This window comes from Octopus sinensis, linkage group LG1, assembly GCF_006345805.1.
Source record: "Octopus sinensis linkage group LG1, ASM634580v1, whole genome shotgun sequence".
NCBI lineage: Eukaryota > Metazoa > Mollusca > Cephalopoda > Octopoda > Octopodidae > Octopus > Octopus sinensis.
Window position 1 is genome coordinate 44,079,503 of NC_042997.1, and position 21,016 is coordinate 44,100,518.

Consider the following 21,016-nt stretch of genomic DNA (forward strand, 5'->3'; position numbering starts at 1 on the left):
CTCTTTATCATAAAGTCAGCTTGATCAAGGTTAATTGGGATTCAATGACAATAATTCTACTTTTAGTTTAAGAAGTATGTAGACTAAGTGATTGTTTATTCTAATTCAAGCACCAAGAAGCAAAGAGTGAACCTCTAAGTGGTTGCCTGACCTACTAGAAATAGCAACTGAATCTCATTTAAGTTATTCTTTATCCTTCACCTTTACTTGTTTTAGTCATTAGACTGTGGTCATGCTGGGGCACTGACTTGTTTTTCTTTTAAGCCTGAAACTTATTCTGTCAGTCTCTTTTGCCAAACCACTAAGTTTCAGGGATGTAAACACACCGACATCAGTTGTCAAGCGATGGCAGGGGACAAACACAGATGCACACACACACACAAATGTATTTATATATATATATATATATATATATATATATATATATATATATATATATATATAAATATACACATTCATATACATGACAGGCTTCTTTCAGTTTCCATCTACCAAATCCATTTACAAGGCTTTGGTCAGTCTGAGACGATAGTAGAAGATACTTGTCCCTGGTGCCATGCAATGGGACTGAGCCCAGAATCATATTGTTTTTAGTAACTTAAATAAAGAAGGATAAACTTAATAGAGTTCATGATATATATAAACTGGAATGGTCATGGCTGGAATGCTTTTGACCAGAAGCTAAATAATAACAACTTTGCTTTTACAAGTAAATATTCTGCATTTGAATTTCCATAAACAAAGAGCTGTGAGTGTGTGTGTGTGCCATAACCTATCAGTTGGCATCAGAAGTGAAATGGTTGAGTGGACTAGATATTGGTAATAAGAGATTGTAGGTCGTGAGTTCAAATCTCTTGCAGGTATTTTGTGCTGTTTTTTAAAAACTGTACTTATGTACCCTTCATATTATTCAGTTATTGAAAATAGACAGCAAGTTATCAGGTATTGTTGCCTGCAACAGATTGGAAGCACTCCATCGGTTACGACGACGAGGGTTCCGGTTGATCCGAATCAACGGAACAGCCTGCTCGTGAAATTAACGTGTAAGTGGCTGAGCACTCCACAGACACGTGTACCCTTAACGTAGTTCTCGGGGATATTCAGCGTGACACAGAGAGTGACAAGGCCGGCCCTTTGAAATACAGGTACAATAGAAACAGGAAGTAAGAGTGAGAGAAAGTTGTGGTGAAAGAGTACAGCAGGGATCACCACCATCCCCTGCCGGAGCCTCGTGGAGCTTTAGGTGTTTTTGCTCAATAAACACTCACAACGCCCAGTCTGGGAATCGAAACCGCGATCCTATGACCGCGAGTCCGCTGCCCTAACCACTGGGCCATTGCGCCTCCACCTGCAACAGATTAGTATCCAACCAAAAGGTAGGATTTAATATTCTGTTAGATACAGTCTTTCCATTATGCAAATTTTTCCACAGAAATACTGTGTTCCTCTGATCTATGTCAAAGACATCTCTGCGTTGAAGATTGCACCCCACTGTCTGAGATATTGTCTATAGTTGGAAATTGTGGTGTATGCGAGAGATTCGAAATAAGGACACCTACCTTCTCTTCACTCAACGGAGACCTCTCAGCAGTAATGGACCCTTCAATGTAGCCCAACCTAAACACTAGAAATAGCAGCTGCTTCTCACCTACCTTAACAATGTGCTCACACGTCTAACTCCCTCAGTTACCTCGATCGAAAAAAGGCCCAATCCTGCCCTGCCTGCGCGCGCGTCACTCCTGCCCCTTCCTCTTCCGGTCAGCCCCAAGTTCCGGTCAGCTCCCCAGCTGCTGATGTCATCCCACAGAAATTACAGGCAAAGCTCTAAATAATGGAAAATTCCTCAATCAGAAATTGAACTCACATTACAGACTCAGTTTTGGCAGGAGCTTAACACCACCTTGTAGTGCTTCCACTTAAAAGATTCTTACAATAAGCCTTTCCAAGCAGTTCCTCATTTCCCAAGCATTTACCCAATGTTGGCATTGGTTACCGTAGTGTTTGCATAAGAGCTGATGTTTTCAGTGCAGCCTGGCTTTAAGCTTCATGTAAAAGAATTTGTGTTTCAGAAGGGAATAAGTAATCTATTCATTTAGTCTTCTACTGCTTTCAGCCATATGGCCAAACCTATATAGCTGAAATACCAACCTATTAAAAAGGTCATGTTAAAAGATTATCTTATTATACAGAAATATAATCTTTGCATTAAACTATGAGTTTAAAGAGTGTATTATATGATTGTTAAAATAAATAAATAAAAGCAATAGTTTAATATAGAAATACTCGAGGAGGAAAATATTGATAATGTTTGTTCTTATTTTTCTCATTGTTAATGTTTGCATTTTATTATTTTTTTTTTTTACATCAAGTGTGTTCATAACTTAAAAATTAATGCTGTCAGGCTGAAGTATTTCACATACGTGTGTCACAACTTGTTTCACTCCATAAAAAAAAAGGAAAGAGCCCTGTTTGTTGCAACAATTTATCTGTTGCATTCATCTTGAAAGGAATTAAAGGAGATAAGGGAGTGGATAGGAAATAAGTTGTAAAATATGAGGAAATATTTTTGAAACAAGAAATATATAAAAAATTTAGAAATATTGACTGTAAGATGTTACAACGATGAATGTGTAAATATACATCCTTGTATAATCATATGTTTAATATATTTGCAATCTAAATTTCTGATATGCTTCTTACTTTAAAATAGGCATTGGGTTGTCAGGTAAACTCTACTCTTACTCTCTCTTTTACTCTTTTACTTGTTTCAGTCATTTGCCTGCAGCCATGCTGGAGCACTGCCTTTAGTCGAGCAAATCGACCCTGGGACTTATTTTTTGTAAGCCCAGTACTTATTCTATCGATCTCTTTTGTTGAACCGCTAAGTGACGGGGACGTAAACACACCAGCATCGGTTGTCAAGCAATGCTAGGGGGACAAACACAGACACACAAACACACACACACATACATATATATATATATATATATATATACACACATATATACGACAGGCTTCTTTCAGTTTCCGTCTACCAAATCCACTCACAAGGCATTGGTCGGCCCGGGGCTATAGCAGAAGACACTTGCCCAAGATGCCACGCAGTGGGACTGAACCCGGAACCATGTGGTTGGTTAGCAAGCTACTTACCACACAGCCACTCCTGCGCCTTCATTTTTTTCTTTTCATTTATTTTAATCCTTATTTTTCGTTGATTATTTTAACAAATCAGTCAGTAATATATTTCCCTTTATTGTTCATGAGCTCTTTCCAATGGTCCACCAGCTTGTCAATACCTTGATGGTAGAAACCACTGGGTCTTGACTTGAAGAATTCATTGTGCCATGTTTTCAGCTCCACATCGTTGTTGAATGTAACAGACTGTTGGAGAGTCATTATTTTCTCTGCTTCATATTGATGTATATAACAGCACTTTCATAGCCAGTGATGATAATAATAACATAATAATAATAATAATAATGAAATTATTGTATACAGTGCTCAGGTGCACCACAATTGTCAGAAAGTGCATATAAAGTGCACATGCAGTAATGTAGAAATGTCTGGAAAGCGAACAATGTATGAGTCAGATACATGCTTGTGTGTGTATGGAGGGGAGAAAATCAAGTGTAGTGTTGGCGAATCTCAGGAAGCATGGAAGTTTTGAAGGATGCAGTGCTCCGACAACTAACAACTGATGCCGGCAGTTTGTTCCATGCTTCAGCAACTCTCAGCGTGGAAAAATGTTTCCTGAAGTCATGGGAGCTGTGCTGTTTTCTTACTTTGTAAATATGTCCACGGGTATTAGACAGGTGGAGTTTGAAAAGGTGCTCAGAGTTATTGTTTGTACGATGGTTGATAATTTTATGGGTGTCTGCCAAGTCAGCTGCCAGACGTCGGAGTTTCAATGTGTCCATGCCCAGGGAAGTAAGGCGTTCAGGATGTAGTATGATGTAGTAAAGAAATCTGTTTCCACATGTAACCTGGTATTGCATAAGCAAACTGACAGTGAAAGAGGGGTACTGGAATTTGTCTATTTTGTTCAGATTGCATGGCAACCATGCATGGAATGTGTGTGTGTGTGTGTTTGTTTATATTTGCACTCGTCCACAAATTATTGAGATAGAAGTAGTAATATTGTTCCTAATTCTCTTGTCAACAAATCATCTCACTTGAAAAAAGGTAAGGGTGAGCAACAGGAAGAGCATCAGTGTGTTAAATAAGGCCTAAATCATATGTCTGTCATGGTAGCAAAGAAAAAGGGGTAAAACAAACTAATGATGTACTACATGTGTATATATATATATATATATATATATATTTATAAATCATCATCATCATCATCGTTTAGCGTCCGCTTTCCATGCTAGCATGGGTTGGACGGGTCAACTGGGGTCTGTGAAGCTGGAAGGCTTCGTCAGGCCCAGTCAGATCTGGCAGTGTTTCTACGGCTGGATGCCCTTCCTAATGCCAACCACTCCGCGAGTGTAGTGGGTGTTTTTTACGTGCCACCTGCACAGGTGCCAGACAGAGCTGGCGAACGGCCACGAACGGATGGTGCTTTTACGTGTCACCGGCACGGGGCCAGGCGATGCTGGCAACGGACACGAACGGATGGTGCTTTTACGTGCCACCGACACGAGGCCAGACAGAGCTGGCAAACGGCCACGAACGGACGGTGCTTTTACGTGTCACCAGCACGGGGGCCAGCCGAGGCTGGCAACGGATGCGAACGGATGGTGCTTTTACGTGCCACCGACACGGTTGCCAGACAGAGCTGGCAAACGGCCACGAGCGGACGGTGCTTTTACGTGTCACCGGCACGGGGGCCAGCCGAGGCTGGCAACGGATGCGAACGGATGGTGCTTTTACGTGCCACCGACACGGTTGCCAGACAGAGCTGGCAAACGGCCACGAGCGGACGGTGCTTTTACGTGTCACCGGCACGGGGGCCAGCCGTGGCTGGCAACGGACACGAATGGATGGTGCTTTTATGTGCCACCGACACGGGGCCAGACAGAGCTGGCAAACGGCCACGAACGGATGGTGCTTTTACGTGCCACCGACACGGGGCCAGACAGAGCTGGCAAACGGCCAGGAACGGACAGTGCTTTTACGTGTCACCGGCACGGGACCAGGCGAGGCTGGCAACGAACACGAACGGATGGTGCTTTTACGTGCTGGCAAACGGCCACGAGCGAATGGTGCTTTTACGTATCACCGGCACGGGTGCCAGACGAAGCTGACAGCGGACACAAACGGATGGGTCACTTAACCCCTGCTTTCTGATATATGATTTGATTTTGATTGTTCTCACTGGTTTTGCCGGGTCTTCTCACGCACAGCATACTTTCATAGGTCTCGGTCTCTGGTCATTTCCTTGGTGAGACCTAGAGTTCGAAGGTCGTGCTTCACCACCTCGACCCAGGTTTTCCTGGGTCTACCTCTTCCACAGGTCCCCTCAACTGCCAGGGTGTGGCACTTTTTCACACACCTATCTTCATCCATTCTCACCACATGACCATACCAGCGCAATCGTCTCTCTTGCAGACACGGGTGAAAATGAGGGTGAAAAATTGATATTAATTTAATAATACCATTAATTTAACACCGAGTGGCTTAGCACAAAAAACTAGGGAGAAAATAGAAATTTATACATAAATTATTAGAGAGTTACCACTATGTGGATAGCTCTAGTGCTAAAAATAGCTCCGATAGTATAGCCATAGAAATGATGTTTCCATATAAGCACAGGTATGACTATGTGGTTAAGAAGTTTGCTTCCCAGCCACATGGTTACTGGTTCAGTCCCACTGCACAGCACCTTGGGTAAGTGTTTTCTACTATAGCTCCAGGCTGACAAAAGTCATGTTTGTGGATTTGGTTGATAGAAACTGAAAGAAGCCTGTCATATACACACATATATGTCTATATGTGTGTATGCTTATGTCTCTTTGTCTTGGCATCACATGTTAGCTGTCACTTATAAGCAGTGTCATTCATTTCCAATATTTTATGGAAATCTGTCAGGCCATGGGGAAATATCACCTGGCTTGGTGACAGGTGAGTCTTGGTGACAGTAATGACATCCAGCCTTAGAAAATCTGTCTCAGTAAACTCCATCTGACCCATGCAAATATGGAGAAGAGGACATTAAAATGATGATTGAAACATGCGTGGATGCATGCATGTCTAAGTAGTTCAGAAGTTTGCATTGCAATCACGAGTACTTCTGTTCAGTTACATTGCATGACGTATTGGGAGTGTATCTTTCAATCTACTTTCAGATTTTGTTTATCATATCCAGTCACAAGGCTTTGGTTCGCTTGGGGGCTAATGACAGAAATTGAAAATCACTACTTGTAGTTAGTGATGAAAATTAGCCAAAGAAAACTGCAATTTTGCATTTCAAAATTCTTGAATGATTTGTGGTACTGTGCAGTGGAAGTGAACCCAGACCATTTGGTTAAGAAGCGAACTTCTTAGCCATACAGTCCTTTCCACCACATGTATATAATAACCAGTACTAAAGATTATAAATGATAGCTTAGGATGCATACATACCTGTGCATGCATGAGAATGTCCAGATGGAAGGCTGATGATTTCTAGATTGTTGTGACATAGTTTGAAGAATGCATGTCAGCTCTGTGACAAAATGTTTACTTTAGAGAAGATGAAATATCTACAAGCGGAGACTTGACAGGTGACGCAATGTGCAAAAGACAAGAATACAATGTTGTTTGCAAAGGAGATTTATTCCTTTCTTTCTATTCTTTTGCTGGTTTAACCTGTTGGACTACAGCCAGGATGGGGCTCTGTCTGCAAAGGAACCTATTGATCCCAGTGCATGTGCTTCTGAGTTGGGCACCTATTTTATTTGTTACTATTTGCTGAACCACTACATCATGGAACATAACTAAACAGCAACAGCTGCTTAAGTATAAATGTAAAAACAAAAATCACACACAGCACACTCACACAGACACATGCACCCGTGCGTGCGTGCGTGTGTATGTGCGTGTTTGTGCGTGCTTTCATGCATTTACCATCTGCCAAATTTCACCCTCACAGCATTGCTTAACCTGAGGCTGGAGAGGAAAACATTTCTACTTCATCTGGTGGCTGCAAGAAAGTGCCCTGAGTAATCATCGTTTCTATTTCTGTTTAAATGACCAAAAGGTAACTCAACAGACTACTAACTTGTTGCTGATTGGCTAAAGTAATGCATGTGACAATGGTGCAGCTAAACTGATCAACACAAGGTCACTCTTTCATAACATTGCTGGTGACTTGACCCTTTAACTGTAGAAATCAGAGACAACCATTCAAAATTTCATTAGCCTTTACTGCAGAAAGCACCTTTATATACTAGTCTAGCTTTTGTTGAGGGGGTCATGATTGAAACTATTTTTTGTTGGGATATATCAGGTTTATTGAAGCAACATGACTTGCAGAAAATACAAATTCTGTTTCTTGGTAGATATTTACCATCATTACAAGAATACCTATGAAACTTAATTTTGCATTTATATACAGTAGAGACAAAAGAATTTCTGGAAGGAATGGATGTATATGTGGTCATCATCATCATCACCATCATCTCTGTTTAACGTCTGTTGTCCATACTAGCGTGGGTTGGACGGTTTGACCAGAGCTGGTGAGTCGGGGTGTTGCACCAGACTCCAGTCTGATTTGGTATGGTTTCTGCAGCTGGATGCCCTTCCTAATGCCGACCACTTTATGAAGTGTTTTGGGTGCTTATATGTGGCACTGCACAGGTGCTTTTATGTGGTGCCACATGGACACTTTTACATGACTCCACATGGATGCTCTTATGTGATGCCACATGGGAATACTTACGTGATGCCAAATGAGCGCACTTACGTGACACTGCACAGGTGCTTTTATGTAGCACCACCATGGGTGCTTTATACAACCAGAAGGATCAGTCTTAACACTTCTGCTGCAGGGTATGGGTATTCTTGAGTACAGCCAGGCACCAGGTGTCTTGGTTCTTTGTCATCTCACCTGAAAGGTTCAGCTTCCTGAGGTTGTTTTCAGTGCTTCATCCCATGTCTTCCTGAGTCTCCCACTTTTACATGTTAGACCAAGTTACCACTACTGTCATCACCAAAATAACTACCTCTAAATATTGTTATAATCACAACATCATCACCACCATAACCACTGCCACCTGCACCATGAAGAGCACCACTAACAAAACCTACATTAAACCAATGAGAGTTGCTCTACATGGTCTCTGGTTCTGCTGGAAATTGTATACAAATCTTCATCAAATTACTTGCCAACCACCTTAAAAAAAACAAGTGACTCGATAATCTAGTCCTATACCACTTTTCAAAAGTAAAGACCACATGGTCACCTCTGGAATGGTTTTGACATAAATGAGTCTCAACTTTGTAGACCTTGCACAAAATAACAGCACCACAGCATCATTTATAAATGAAGAGAGATGCGCTTTGTCAGGTTGACTTGTCCTTTCACTACTTGAAAATGAAACTTTTTATAAGGTTCTAAAAGACCATTTAGGTTTAACCCTTTAGTGTTCAGATTATTCTATCAAACATAATGCTTATTGATTCCCATTGATTTGAATTAATCATGCATTATCTCATATCTTCAAGATCTTGATGGTGTAATTACTTAATGTAGAATAACATTGTAGGGTAGGTGTGAGAGCCTGGATCTGGTCAGTTTGAACATAAAACAGATTAAATATTTTGGCCGGATATGGCCGGTTTAAATACTAAAAGGTTAAAAGACTCTTTTAGTTCCATTTTCATGTTATATATCTCTCTCTATATAAACGGCAGTTTGTCTGTGTGTGTGTCTGTGTGTCTGTTAGGTTGTACCCTCACCCTGACCACGGCTTTCAACCGATTCTGATGAAACTTGACACACACATAGCCCAATGTCATAATTCAAAACTAACGCAGCTAAAATTTTGAAAAGTTCCCCCAGTTCTGAAAAAAATCGATAAATTCGACATGGGGTCGAGAATCAGAAACACAAACCACAGACTGTCTAGGGGACGCAACTCGACCTTTTTAACTCTCAAAAAAAATTTACCATAATTTTTTTTCCATTTTTTTGCTACTTTTTGGCTATAACTCTCTAAAAATTCTTTATAGTTATTTCCCTTACAAACCCGAGCAACACCGGGCGATACTGCTAGTCTCTAGCTAAAATAGAAATAATGGTTCTTCTTGTTGCTTTTTTAGATTTATTTATTGGCTGCACCACCCAGCATCTTCACATGGGCAACCTTCAGGCTCCACATGTACATGTTGTCTGGGGCACCGTTGGCCTTGTTCTTCCCAGTAATCAACACTCGATTGGTAAGTTTGTTCTTTTTTCTTTTCTTTTTTTGTATTCGTATTTATTTAGCTGACGTCTGTGTCACTCTTCGGAACTGACTAACCACATACTTTTATCATGCATATTGTGACTCACCACACCATAGTCTCTCACTAGTAACTTTTTCTTTCATTCCTTTTGTAGAAACTCTATGGAATTCCCTCTCCGCCACTGTTTTTCCTTCAGATAACAGCATAGGTATATACTTAAGCAAACCTGAAACAAACTTGATCTCACTGGTTCTGGAGATCTTGCTCTGATCACAAGCATAACACGTTGTTCTGACTAAGCCATCAAAAATAACAATAAAAAATGGATATTTTCTTTACAAATATTGGCTTTGTGCCTTGAAAAAAGAAACTATTTTTACTAATGAACTGGAAGTGAGGAGTTGGAATGCTGTAGTGTTTTGTTCAGTTTCTCCATGGTTTTAGGTTCAAAACCTACCATGCTTAACTTTGCCTTGGATAATTATCCCAGTGGATATTGATAAATCAATATCAGTAAACATTGTTATCATTGTTTTAACGTCCGCTTTTCTGTGCCTGCATGGATTGCATGGAACTTATTGAGGGAGATTTTCTATGACCAGGTATCTTTCTCGTTTCCAAGTAAAGTAATATTTCCCCATGACCAAACATATTTTCATGGAAAATTGGAAACGAAGGACAATACTCAATGAAGGTGAAACTCATTTACAGCTATCACATGATGTCGAAACAAAGAGACATCGACTGACACACACACACTTTCAGTTTCTCTCACTCAAATCCACTGACAAGGCTTTGGTTGGCCAGGAGCTATGTAGTAGGGACTGAACCCAAAGCAATGTGATTGGGAAGCAAGCTCCTTAATCACACAGCCATGCCTGTGCCTCTATGGTGCTATCCATATGGATCAGTGTAAACCTGTCTCTCTGTCATAACAGGCTGTGTGACTAGAGCAAAGATACCTATTTCTTTACTACCCACAAGGGGCTAAACATAGAGGGGACAAACAAGGACAGACATAGGTATTAAGTCGATTACATCGACCCCAGTGCGTAACTGGTACTTAATTTATCGACCCCGAAAGGATGAAAGGCAAAGTCGACCTCGGCGGAATTTGAACTCACAACGTAACAGCAGACGAAATACCGCTAAGCATTTCGCCCAGCGTGCTAACGTTTCTGCCAGCTCGCCGCCTTTGACTAGAGCAAAGATACCACTACATCATCTTCATTCATTTAATGTCTACTCTTCCCTGTGGTAATGTATCAGATGAGAGTAAATTGAGGCAGGGTTTTCTACAGCCATTTTGTTTCCAAATGAGGTAGTAACATCCCAGTCTATTGAACAGCGAGCATCCTGGACTGGTTTTTATGGAGAACTGGAAACAATGACACCATATGTATGAGCCTTTTGTTTACAGAGAATACATGTCAAGTAGCCTAGACCTGCTTTCATAGTCACTGCAAGCAGTGAGCACATGTGGAGACATGGGGGAACATAAACTTTCTCTCACGCACACATACTTGCATGTGCACACATGCATACACATGCATGTGCACACACACACGTGTGTGCACACATACACACTCACATACGTGCACATGTGCACACATACACACTCACATACATGTGCATGTTTGCACGCATACATATACAGGATGGGCTTCTTTCAGTTTCCATCTCCTAAATCCATTCACAGGACTTTGGTCAGCACATGGTACCATATAGAGGGACTTAACCCCAAACAACATGGTTGGGGAACAAACTTTTTGACCCCTCAGTCAAGCCTGCACCTATTTATACAATATCGTAATAAAAGGAAGTTGTAAATTATTGTATTCTGTAAATAATTGTAAGTAAATAATTGTCTTCAGTTTTATACAACACAAAATAATTTTATCTTGCTAACAAATTTCACTGAATCCCCAAACCTTTGAAATTGAAGTACCTCATTATTGAATTTTGAATCTTTTTATAATAATTGTATTGTAAGTGAGTGAGGTTTTTGTGTGTCTCTGACTAACAACAGAAGTTGCTTCATACAAAATGTGCTGAAAGCAAAAAAAGAAAACCTTAGAAATTAAAAATACTTATTTGCAGAAAAAGCATTAACTCAATGACTCTTACCAAGATTAGATTAAAACAATATTATTCATTGTGTTAATGTTTTTCTTCCATTCATGACTTAAGTATTTTTAATTTAGATTTTTTTTAGTACTTCTTCACATTAGGTATACTGGCCCTAAGTTGATTATATTTGGGTAATTTCATTCAGCCATTTACAACAAAAGGGTTAATAGCTCTTCATATTGTATTACCTTGCCTTACCTTACCTTGTCTAGGTTGCTCAGCTCTAGATAAAGTCAAAGGAATTATATGTGGCATCATGGACATTTCAAAACTGGTAGAAGCCATCTCTTGACCCTAGCCAATTCTGCTTTCTCCTCCTTTAGAGAAAGAAAGAAGGATAATGGAAATAAGAGGCTGAGAGATGGAAGAAAAAAGAAAGGAGAATTAGCTCCATATTGCACTGGTTCTTTATTTATGAAACCCCAAAGGATAAAATGCAGTTTGCCACAGCAGGATTTGAACTTGGAGTGCAGAGCACTTGTTCTAATGTTCTAACAACTCTATTACTCTATGATGTCCAGGATCAAGATACTTTAACTAGCATCAATAGATACACTGGATTGATACAACTTTCTGTTTTAAGTAACAGGAGGATTGTATTGTAATTAGTGTGTTGGATAGCTTGCAGTGATGGATTCAAGTTCTCCTGGATGAGAGTTTTGCAGGATACTAGTATAACACATACTCATCCTCAAACTAGCATCACCATTTTCACGGTCAGCATTAATTTAATCATGGCTTTGCTTTTGACTACAGGTTGTGTATGCTTGTTGCTGAACAACAATCCTTCCTACATTAAACTTATCATTCAATGGCAATGATAACAGATGGACACTAAAAAAAATAAAGATAAAATTAAAAAAAACAGCATTCAAGAGATTTTTAGTCTAATCAAACTTTTGAATTTAGTTTCTACTTTAAAATGTTAATAATGAATTTTTTTTTAATTAAATTTGTCTTTTTTTTTTTCTTTAAATTTTAAGTTGGTGTTTGAAAAAGAAGTCTACTACTTACAACATACTTTAATGTTGATTGTTCCAATCTATCTTCTGAGATTGGGAGGTAAGTTATTTCTTGATAACAATTTGTGTGTTATTTCTACAGTATTTGTGTTGTGGTTATTCAGCTCCAAATCAGTCCTGACCAAGCAGATATAAGATGAAATAGTTACCAGGAAGCTATAGTAGAGTGCACCTGCCCAAGGCGCTGTGCAATGAGACTGGTCTCAAAATCCCATGGTTGAGAAGTTCACTTCTCAACCATACAACCATTCCTGCACAGGGTATCTCTGTCTCCGTGCTGGAAATCAGACCTGGGATACTTGGGTGAAAGTCAGAAAGCCTTACCATTAAAACTGTGCATGTGTGTATGTGTGTGTGTGTATGCATGTGTGTGTGTGAGAGAGAGAGAGGAAAGAGATTGTTTGTATGATATATTACTCCCATAATGTTGTTAAAGTGACTACAAATCTTGAAGTAATCAACTGCTACTACATCAAGAAGGTCTTTATGCTGTAAATGAACTACTGGAAGAAATTGAATCTACACTCTGGAGTAAAGATAGGTAGTAATATGAAGGAGCTTTGAAGGACAAGTACTTACTAGAACTTTGGTCTTTGCTACATTGACTCTAAGGCCTTTTGATTCTAAACCTAGCTTCCACACCCAAAATTTCTTTTCTAGTTCCGATAGTGATTCCACTATGAGGGCCAGGTCATCAGCATAGAGGAGCTCCCAGGGGCAACCCGTCTTGAATTCCTCTGTTATTGCCTGGAGGACTATGATGAATAAAAGAGGACTGAGGGCTGAACCTTGGTGGATCCCTACTTCTACCTGGAATTCCTCACTATACTCATTGCCAATCCTAACCTTACTCACAACCTCTCTGTAAAGGGATGTACAGCCCTTATTAACCATTCGTCAGTCTCCAGTTTCTGCATCGCCTACCAGATAAGGGATCGGGGGACCCTGTCAAAGGCTTTCTGCAAGTCCACAAAAGCTAAGTATAGCAGTTTATCTTTAGCGAGGCATTTCTCCTGCAGTTTTCGAACCAGGAATATGACATCAGTGGTGCTTCTACCCAGCACAAAACTGAACTGCATCTCATCTAAGCAGATTCTCTCCCTAATAAGATGGGCTATGACCCTCTCCGTGACCTTCATTACCTGATCCAGTAGTTTGATACCCCTGTAGTTATTTCTATCTAGAGCATCACCTTTACCTTTGTAGCAGTTGACTATGGTGCTGCTACACCAGTCATTGGGTACCTGGTTTACAATGCAGGTGACTAGGCCATAGCCCACATCACCAGATGTTTTAAGCATCTCAGCAGTGATTCCTGATGGGCTGGGGGCTTTTCCTGGCTTCATACCCTTAGTTGCTTTATCTACTAGGGAGCTCTCTATTTGGATAGCTGGTCCCTCTACTGGGTCAACATTTGGCAGGCTCCCCTCCTCCCATTCATTCTCCATGTTCAGCAGTCTTTCATAATGGCTTCTCCAAGCCTCTTTCTTTTCACCATCATCCATGCAGACACATTTCTCTCCTGTGACATCACTATTTTCTCTCACACACTGTCTTGCAATCCAAAATACCTCAGTTCTTTGGTCCTCACGTCACTGGACATTGGCAAACTTCCTCTTTTCCGCTTCGCTCTTGGTTATGTACACCTGCCACCCAGCCTCCCTTCTGGCTACCTGGTACAGTTCCCTGCTATCCCACCCTTCCAGGCTTTCCAGGCCTGTTTCTTTACTCTAATGACTTTGTCTACTGTACTATTCCACCACCATGTATCTCTAGGTCTGGAAAGGACTTTGCATCATCCACAGACTTGGTCTGTGGCACTCAGCAAGCTGTCCCATCTCTCTCTCTCTCTCTCTCTATATATATATATATACATATGTATATATATATATATATGTATATATGTACATACATACATATATATATATATGTATATGTACATACATACATATATATGTACATATATACATACAATTATGAATAATTGTATATTAAATTTCGAGGTACTAGAAGGCATCATCTCAACTCAGTATCAGAGCGAGCTAAAGCTGTTACCAGTATCACCATGTACATACATATATATGTACATATATACATACATATACATATATATATACATATATATATACACACACACATATATATACATGTATATATATATATATATATACACACACACACATATATATACATGTGTATATATATATATATATATATATATATATACATATATATATATATATATATACACATACATATATACATACACATACATATATACATACATAAACAAACACACACACACACACATACATACATATATATGATGGTAGGGGGCTCTGGAAGCAGCCTCAGGGAGTAGCGTCCCTGCCTTCCTGAGCTAGTTTTCCACCACATTTCTTAAAAACCATGGTAAGAGGCCTCAAGTCTCGTGACCAATCTTGTCTAGAAACTGGGGTTGGGAGTAAGCAATGGCCTGCTTCCTCTAGAAGATCCAGATCTGAAAAAGCCTCTTGGTAATAGCAAAGGAGAATGCACACCAGCCAGCCCAGAGATTGGGGTGGGCTGCACCTGCCTACCTCACAAAGGTGGGTGAAAGGAGGGTGCAAACCCTCACCCTGGGTTGCGCAAGCATGTCTTGCCTTAAGATGGCTGATGGCCTGAGAAGTTTGGGGTGAAGTTGGGAAGGTGGAATGTGAGCAGTCTACGTGGAAGGGGAACTGGGGTGTGTGAGGAATCGAGAAAGTGGTGGGTGGATGTGTGTTGGGTGGTGGAGGCTAGGTGGTGGAGCCAGGGTGTAAGATTTTTGGGTGTCAAGGGAAGGAGGTACAAGTTGTGGTGGTGGTGGTGGTTGTGAAATAGCAAGGGGCTGGAAGTGTGGAAGTTTTGTTGAAGGCAGAAATCTGTGAGAAGGTGGTGGAGGTCAGGAGGAAGAGTGGCTGAGTGGTGACAGTAGTGTTAGGACTTGAGGAAGAAGTGGTGAGGGTGATTTGTGGGTATGGTCTGCAAAGTGGAAGAGAGATCGCTGAGAAAGGGCAGTTCTTTGATGAAATGGTGAATGAGTGGGACTTAGGTAAGGGAGATGAATTGGTTTTGGGCATGGGTGATTTTAATGTTGGGAAATGATTCCAGGGCTTTGAAGGTGTGCATGGGGGAAACGGAATTCATCATCATCATCGTTTAACGTCCGTTTTCCGCGCTAGCATGGGTTGGACGGTTCGACCAGGGTCTGGGAAGCCAGGGGCTGCACCAGGCTCCAGTCTGATCTGGCAGAGTTTCTACAGCTGGATGCCCTTCCTAATGCCAACCACTCCACGAGTGTAGTGGGCGCTTTTTATGTGCCACCTGCACAGGTGCCAGGTGGGGTCCGGCATCGGCCCCGATCGGTTGGAGCTTTTAACGTGCCACTGGCACGGAAGCCAGCCAAGGCAGCGCTGGCAACGGCCATGATCGGATGGTGCTTTTTATGTGCCACTGGCACAGAAGAGAATTGGGGAGAGAAATGTTGAAGGAAGGATGCTGTTGGAGTTTTGTGATGAGAAAGAGTTGAGTGTGGTGAAGACGTGGTTTAGGAAAACAGAGAAAAGGGAGGTGACTTTCAGTGCAGGAGGGAATGAGACAGAGATTGATTTCCTGTTGGTTGGCAGGAAAAACAGAAAATATCTGAGAGATGTGAAGACAATACCAGGTGAGTTGCAGCACAGGTTGGCGGTTGCTGACTTCAATAAGAGGGAAGTTAAAATGTGTGTGAGAAAGGGAACAGTTGAGAGGAGAAAGGTGTGGAAACTGAAGGAAGAAGAAACAAGAGCAAGGTTTGAGGAGAGAGTTGGGGAGTTGGTGAGCATTGATGCACCAGATTTGTGGAAGTCATTTAAAGAAAGGTATGTGACGAAGTGTGTGGAAGGATGAAAGGTAGGAGAGATTGAGGAGGAGATATGTGGTGGTAGAAGGAGGAGGAATCAGTGGAATGGCTGGCAAGGGCAAATGGAATGCGGTGGTATGGGCATGGGCTGAGGAGTGTGCTTGTGTTTAAGGTAAATGGATCGTGAAAGCGAGGTAGACCAAGGAAAACATAGAGGGGACAGGTGGAGGAGGAGGAGATTGAGGGGGTTGGCTTGAGGAGGGAGGCCGTGTAAAACTGGGAAGAAAGATGGTGAGATGATGTGAGGGTGGTTGTTATGGCATTGAGGTAGATATGGCCACCCCCCACTTAATGGGTACAAAACCAGGATTTAAAACACTGGATGATGATGATGATGATACACAGGAGTGGCTGTGTGGTAAGTAGCTTGCTAACCAACCACATGGTTCCGGGTTCAGTCCCACTGCGTGGCATCTTGGGCAAGTGTCTTCTGCTATAGCCCCGGGCCGACCAATGCCTTGTGAGTGGATTTGGTTGACGGAAACTGAAAGAAGCCTGTCGTGTATATGTATGTGTGTGTTTGTGTGTGTGTGTTTGTCCCCCTAGCATTGCTTGACAACCGATGCTGGTGTGCTTACGTCCCCGTCACTTAGCGGTTCGGCAAAAAGAGACCGATAGAATAAGTACTGGGCTTACAAAGAATAAGTCCCGGGGTCGATTTGCTCGACTAAAGGCGGTGCTCCAGCATGGCCGCAGTCAAATGACTGAAACAAGTAAAAGAGTAAAGAGTATACACACACACACATGTATACACACACGCACACTTATACACACACACACTGGAATGTATACTTTTTTCTGGTTCCCACCACTGGGTTGTGACCATGCTTGTGCATTACCTTCAAGGGTTTCTTTAGACAGTGAAGAAATCTACCTCTTTCGTATGGTAACTTATTTTTTTTGACCTTTAACAGAAGTAGACTTCTGAAAACATTCATGTGAGGGGAGATAACTCGACCCTAACTACTAGACTGAATTTCTGTTCAGATGCACGGATTCTTGGATTACTCCAAAAACTTAAGCATTCACACACATATACACACTTACACACATTCCTATCTACCAATTTCCACTCAGAAATTGTATGTATGTGTGTTTCTTTGTTTGTTTGTGTGTGTGTGTGTGTGTATATATATATATATATACATATATATATGTATGTATCATTATCACTATGGACTCTGTGTGGGCAGTCATCTAAAAGTTTTTGTTCGTCATGATGCTGACATAAGTTCCTTGTCTTTCCTGATGAGAAAGCGGCATAATGCACCCTTTATTCCTTCGGAATTAAGAATATGCAGTCTTCGAAACATATGTCGAGAATAAAGGAATTTTGTTAGATCGTCGTTCGACTCCATTCTTTCATTTATCTATAGTAAAAAAACACAAAAAAACACACAAATTTCCACACGAAAGCACGTGATTCTGCCCTTGGCATGTAGCTTCAACCGTGCTTTCTGACGTAAATTTGCTACCCGGGTATCGGTTAACCGAATTATCGATACTAGGATAATTCATTCAACTACTTATATATATATATATGTATATGTAAAAAAATACAAACTGGGACAAGAACGCAAAACATTTAGAAAACGATACAAAAAACACAGACGGGACATTTGAAGCCTTCAATCTTCAGTCAAGAACCAGATCATCCTCGCAACTTCGGCTGAGAGAGAGAGAGATGTACTTGCATAGCAAGTGACCTGATCTGAGATCGTGTGCTGGAACAAAAACAATTGCAGTGTGGAAGGTGTTTATAATCCATTTAAGAAGCACACAAAGTCCGTTAGATTCACTTCAACATTTAAATTTAATTCGCCAAAATATTTTCATTGCTTTCAGACCACGACCCATTCGCTGACAAAATATGCACACACACACACACACACACATATATAGTTCAAATTTGCAGAAAACAAAAGATAAAGACAGGTGTAGGAACAACAAGCAGGTGTATTAGGTTGATGCTTGGGGAAAATGGGAAAGTCTTTTATGTTTTGAAACTATGCTCTTTGACAAAGGATTAAAGGTAAAAAATGGAGAGAGAATATAAAAAAAGCGGAGAGAGTAAAAAAGTGCAGAGATCTACATTGTAACATAGGTATATGCATACATATCTTTATATATAAAAGTAAAGTTGTGTGTCTGTCTCCTACGATTTAGATTCCTAACTACTCCCACATTTTGTGGTGCAGTTTAACCAAAACCGGGTATCTTATAGTCGTGATTCATATCGAGCCCTTCTGGGTATTAGCGCGCGTCTATGATGAGTCTACGATTTTAAAAATAATTTACCATCATTTTTTCCATTTTAATGCATTTTTTCGCTATTATATAAGGGAAGTAACTCTCTAAAAATGTCTACGATGAGTCAACGATTAAAAAAAAAATTTACCATCATTTGTTTTCCATTTTTAATGCATTTTTTTTGCTATTTTTTGGCTATAACTCTCTAAAAATGCTTATATAGTTATTTCCCTTACAAACCCGAGCTACGCCAGGTGATATTGCTAGTTTAAGTATAGAAACAGAAACATACATATATGTACATATGAGTGTACAGGTTTTGGAGATGTTTTTTTAAATGTTCAGTTATAATAAAAACAATTTTATATTAATCTGATGGGCTACTCTGTACTTTTGTGGAGGACACATTTAATATTCTTAAGCAAGAATATCATTGGCTGTGGCTTTGAAGTTTCAACTTGCTTAAAAGTTACTGTCAGTATTTTGGTTTAAGAATAAATACACATGCACACACATATATATTATATTGGAGGAAAAACAAAAACCAAGGCAGAACGAGTATCTCAAGTCATTTAGAATAATTCAGTTAGGGTAAGGGGAATTTGAATTTGTCTTACAGCCGTTTCTGAGATAAACCAAGTGAGATAACCCAAGTCCATGTCTGTGCACTGGCTATTCCATCATCAGAGACAAGGTATAAATATTTTAGAAGGAGAAAAATCTACAGTTTATAAGGAATAAAATTCATAATTTAAAAGGAATAAAATAGAAGAATAAAGAGCAAAAGTAGATAGAAGAATATAGGCTGGAGAATAATGTTTACAACTCATCTTTTTACAGAAGAAAAAGGAATATGTTTACAGTTAAAATCTCAGGCAAATCCAGGCAGTATTTTGAATGCTGTATTCACATTGTAAATGCGTATATAGAGTGAGAAAGTATGATGGACATAAATGGGTTTTGTGAGTGGGTGTATGAGAGAAAAAGAGAGGAGAAAGGAATAAAAAGAAAGATCATGATAAAAGGACTTACCTGGGATAGTGGTAAATGGATTTACCTGGAATTTTAACTAAAAACCTTTACTTTCATGGATGTACCAACATCCATATGCTTTGGAAAAAGATGAGTTGTGAACATTATTCTCCTGCTTATATTCTTCTAACTACTTTTACTCTTTATTCTTCTATTTTAATCTTTATTCTTCTATATTATTCCTTATAAACTGTAAATTTTCCCCCATCTACAATATTCATACTTTGTATCTGATGACAATACCTAGTGCATGGACGTGCTAACCAACCACTTGGGTTATCCCAGAAACAGCTGTAAGACTTCAAATTAACCTTACCCTAATTAAATTATTCTAAATGACTTGAGATATTCATTGTGCCTTGTTTTTGATTTTTTTCTCTAATATAATATATACACGCTATAATGGAAGCCTTAGCTGTGATCTTGGAACCTAACAGCTGACCTACTGTAGCACTTATGCAGTGTACCTCTTCTTTTAGATCACAAGTGAACTAAGCCCCTTATATTCTTTATACATACATACATATATGTGAGGGGGTACCCAAAAGAAACCTGAATTTTGCAATATAATTTCATTCACTTACATTTACATGTTTACACTTTTATTGCCATCAAAGAATTCTTCATTTGAAGCAATGCATTAGTCCAGACATGTTTTCCACAATCCGAAGCAGTGCTGGAACTCTTGCAAAGTGATGCCTTTTAACAATTCCGTTGTTCTTTTCTTCACCTCTTTCGCATTTGCAAATTCCATAGCACCAGCTTTCATCACTAGTGATGACCTTCAAAAAAGGGTCCAGATCAACTTACAACTGTTCTTTCAGTTCATGACACACATTCATTCATGACTTCTTTTGATCTTCCGTGAGCAAGTGAGGCACAAATTTTGCTGCGACTCTTTTCATTCACAATTTTTCACTCAAAATTCGTTGCTAGGAACTCCAGGACACACCAGTCATGTCAACAAGTTCGTCAATTGTTTGGTGATTGTTCTCCAAGATCAATTCATGAATTTTCATGTCTTCATTTGTCCAGGAGGTTGATGGTTGTCCTGAATGAGATTGGTCTGCAAGCAACCATTCCAAAAGTGTGGTTTCCACTCGTAAACTTGTGTTTTGCTCATGGCAGCATCCTTGTAAGCTGTTTGAAGCATGATAACTGTTTTGGCCACTATTTTCCCCAGCAGAATACAGAATTTCATGGAAGCATCTTTTCAGCTATCGCAAAATTCAATGATCAGAGGAGAAGCTCTGCAAAACAAAGATGCACCACATGACAGTACAACATCTGT

General features: G+C 40.1%; 1 protein-coding gene across 5 annotated transcripts in view; it reads left to right on the plus strand.

Annotated features, from left to right (window-relative positions):
- LOC115213053 (transmembrane protein 164) overlaps positions 1-21,016 on the plus strand; it is a 102,171-nt gene that overhangs the window by 63,193 nt on the left and 17,962 nt on the right. For all 5 annotated transcript variants that reach the window (XM_036500640.1, XM_029781963.2, XM_036500646.1 and 2 more), the window contains 2 exons: positions 9,244-9,360; positions 12,483-12,561. In XM_036500640.1, the coding sequence (XP_036356533.1) occupies positions 9,244-9,360; positions 12,483-12,561 (196 nt within the window). The remainder of the gene's footprint in view (positions 1-9,243; positions 9,361-12,482; positions 12,562-21,016) is intronic.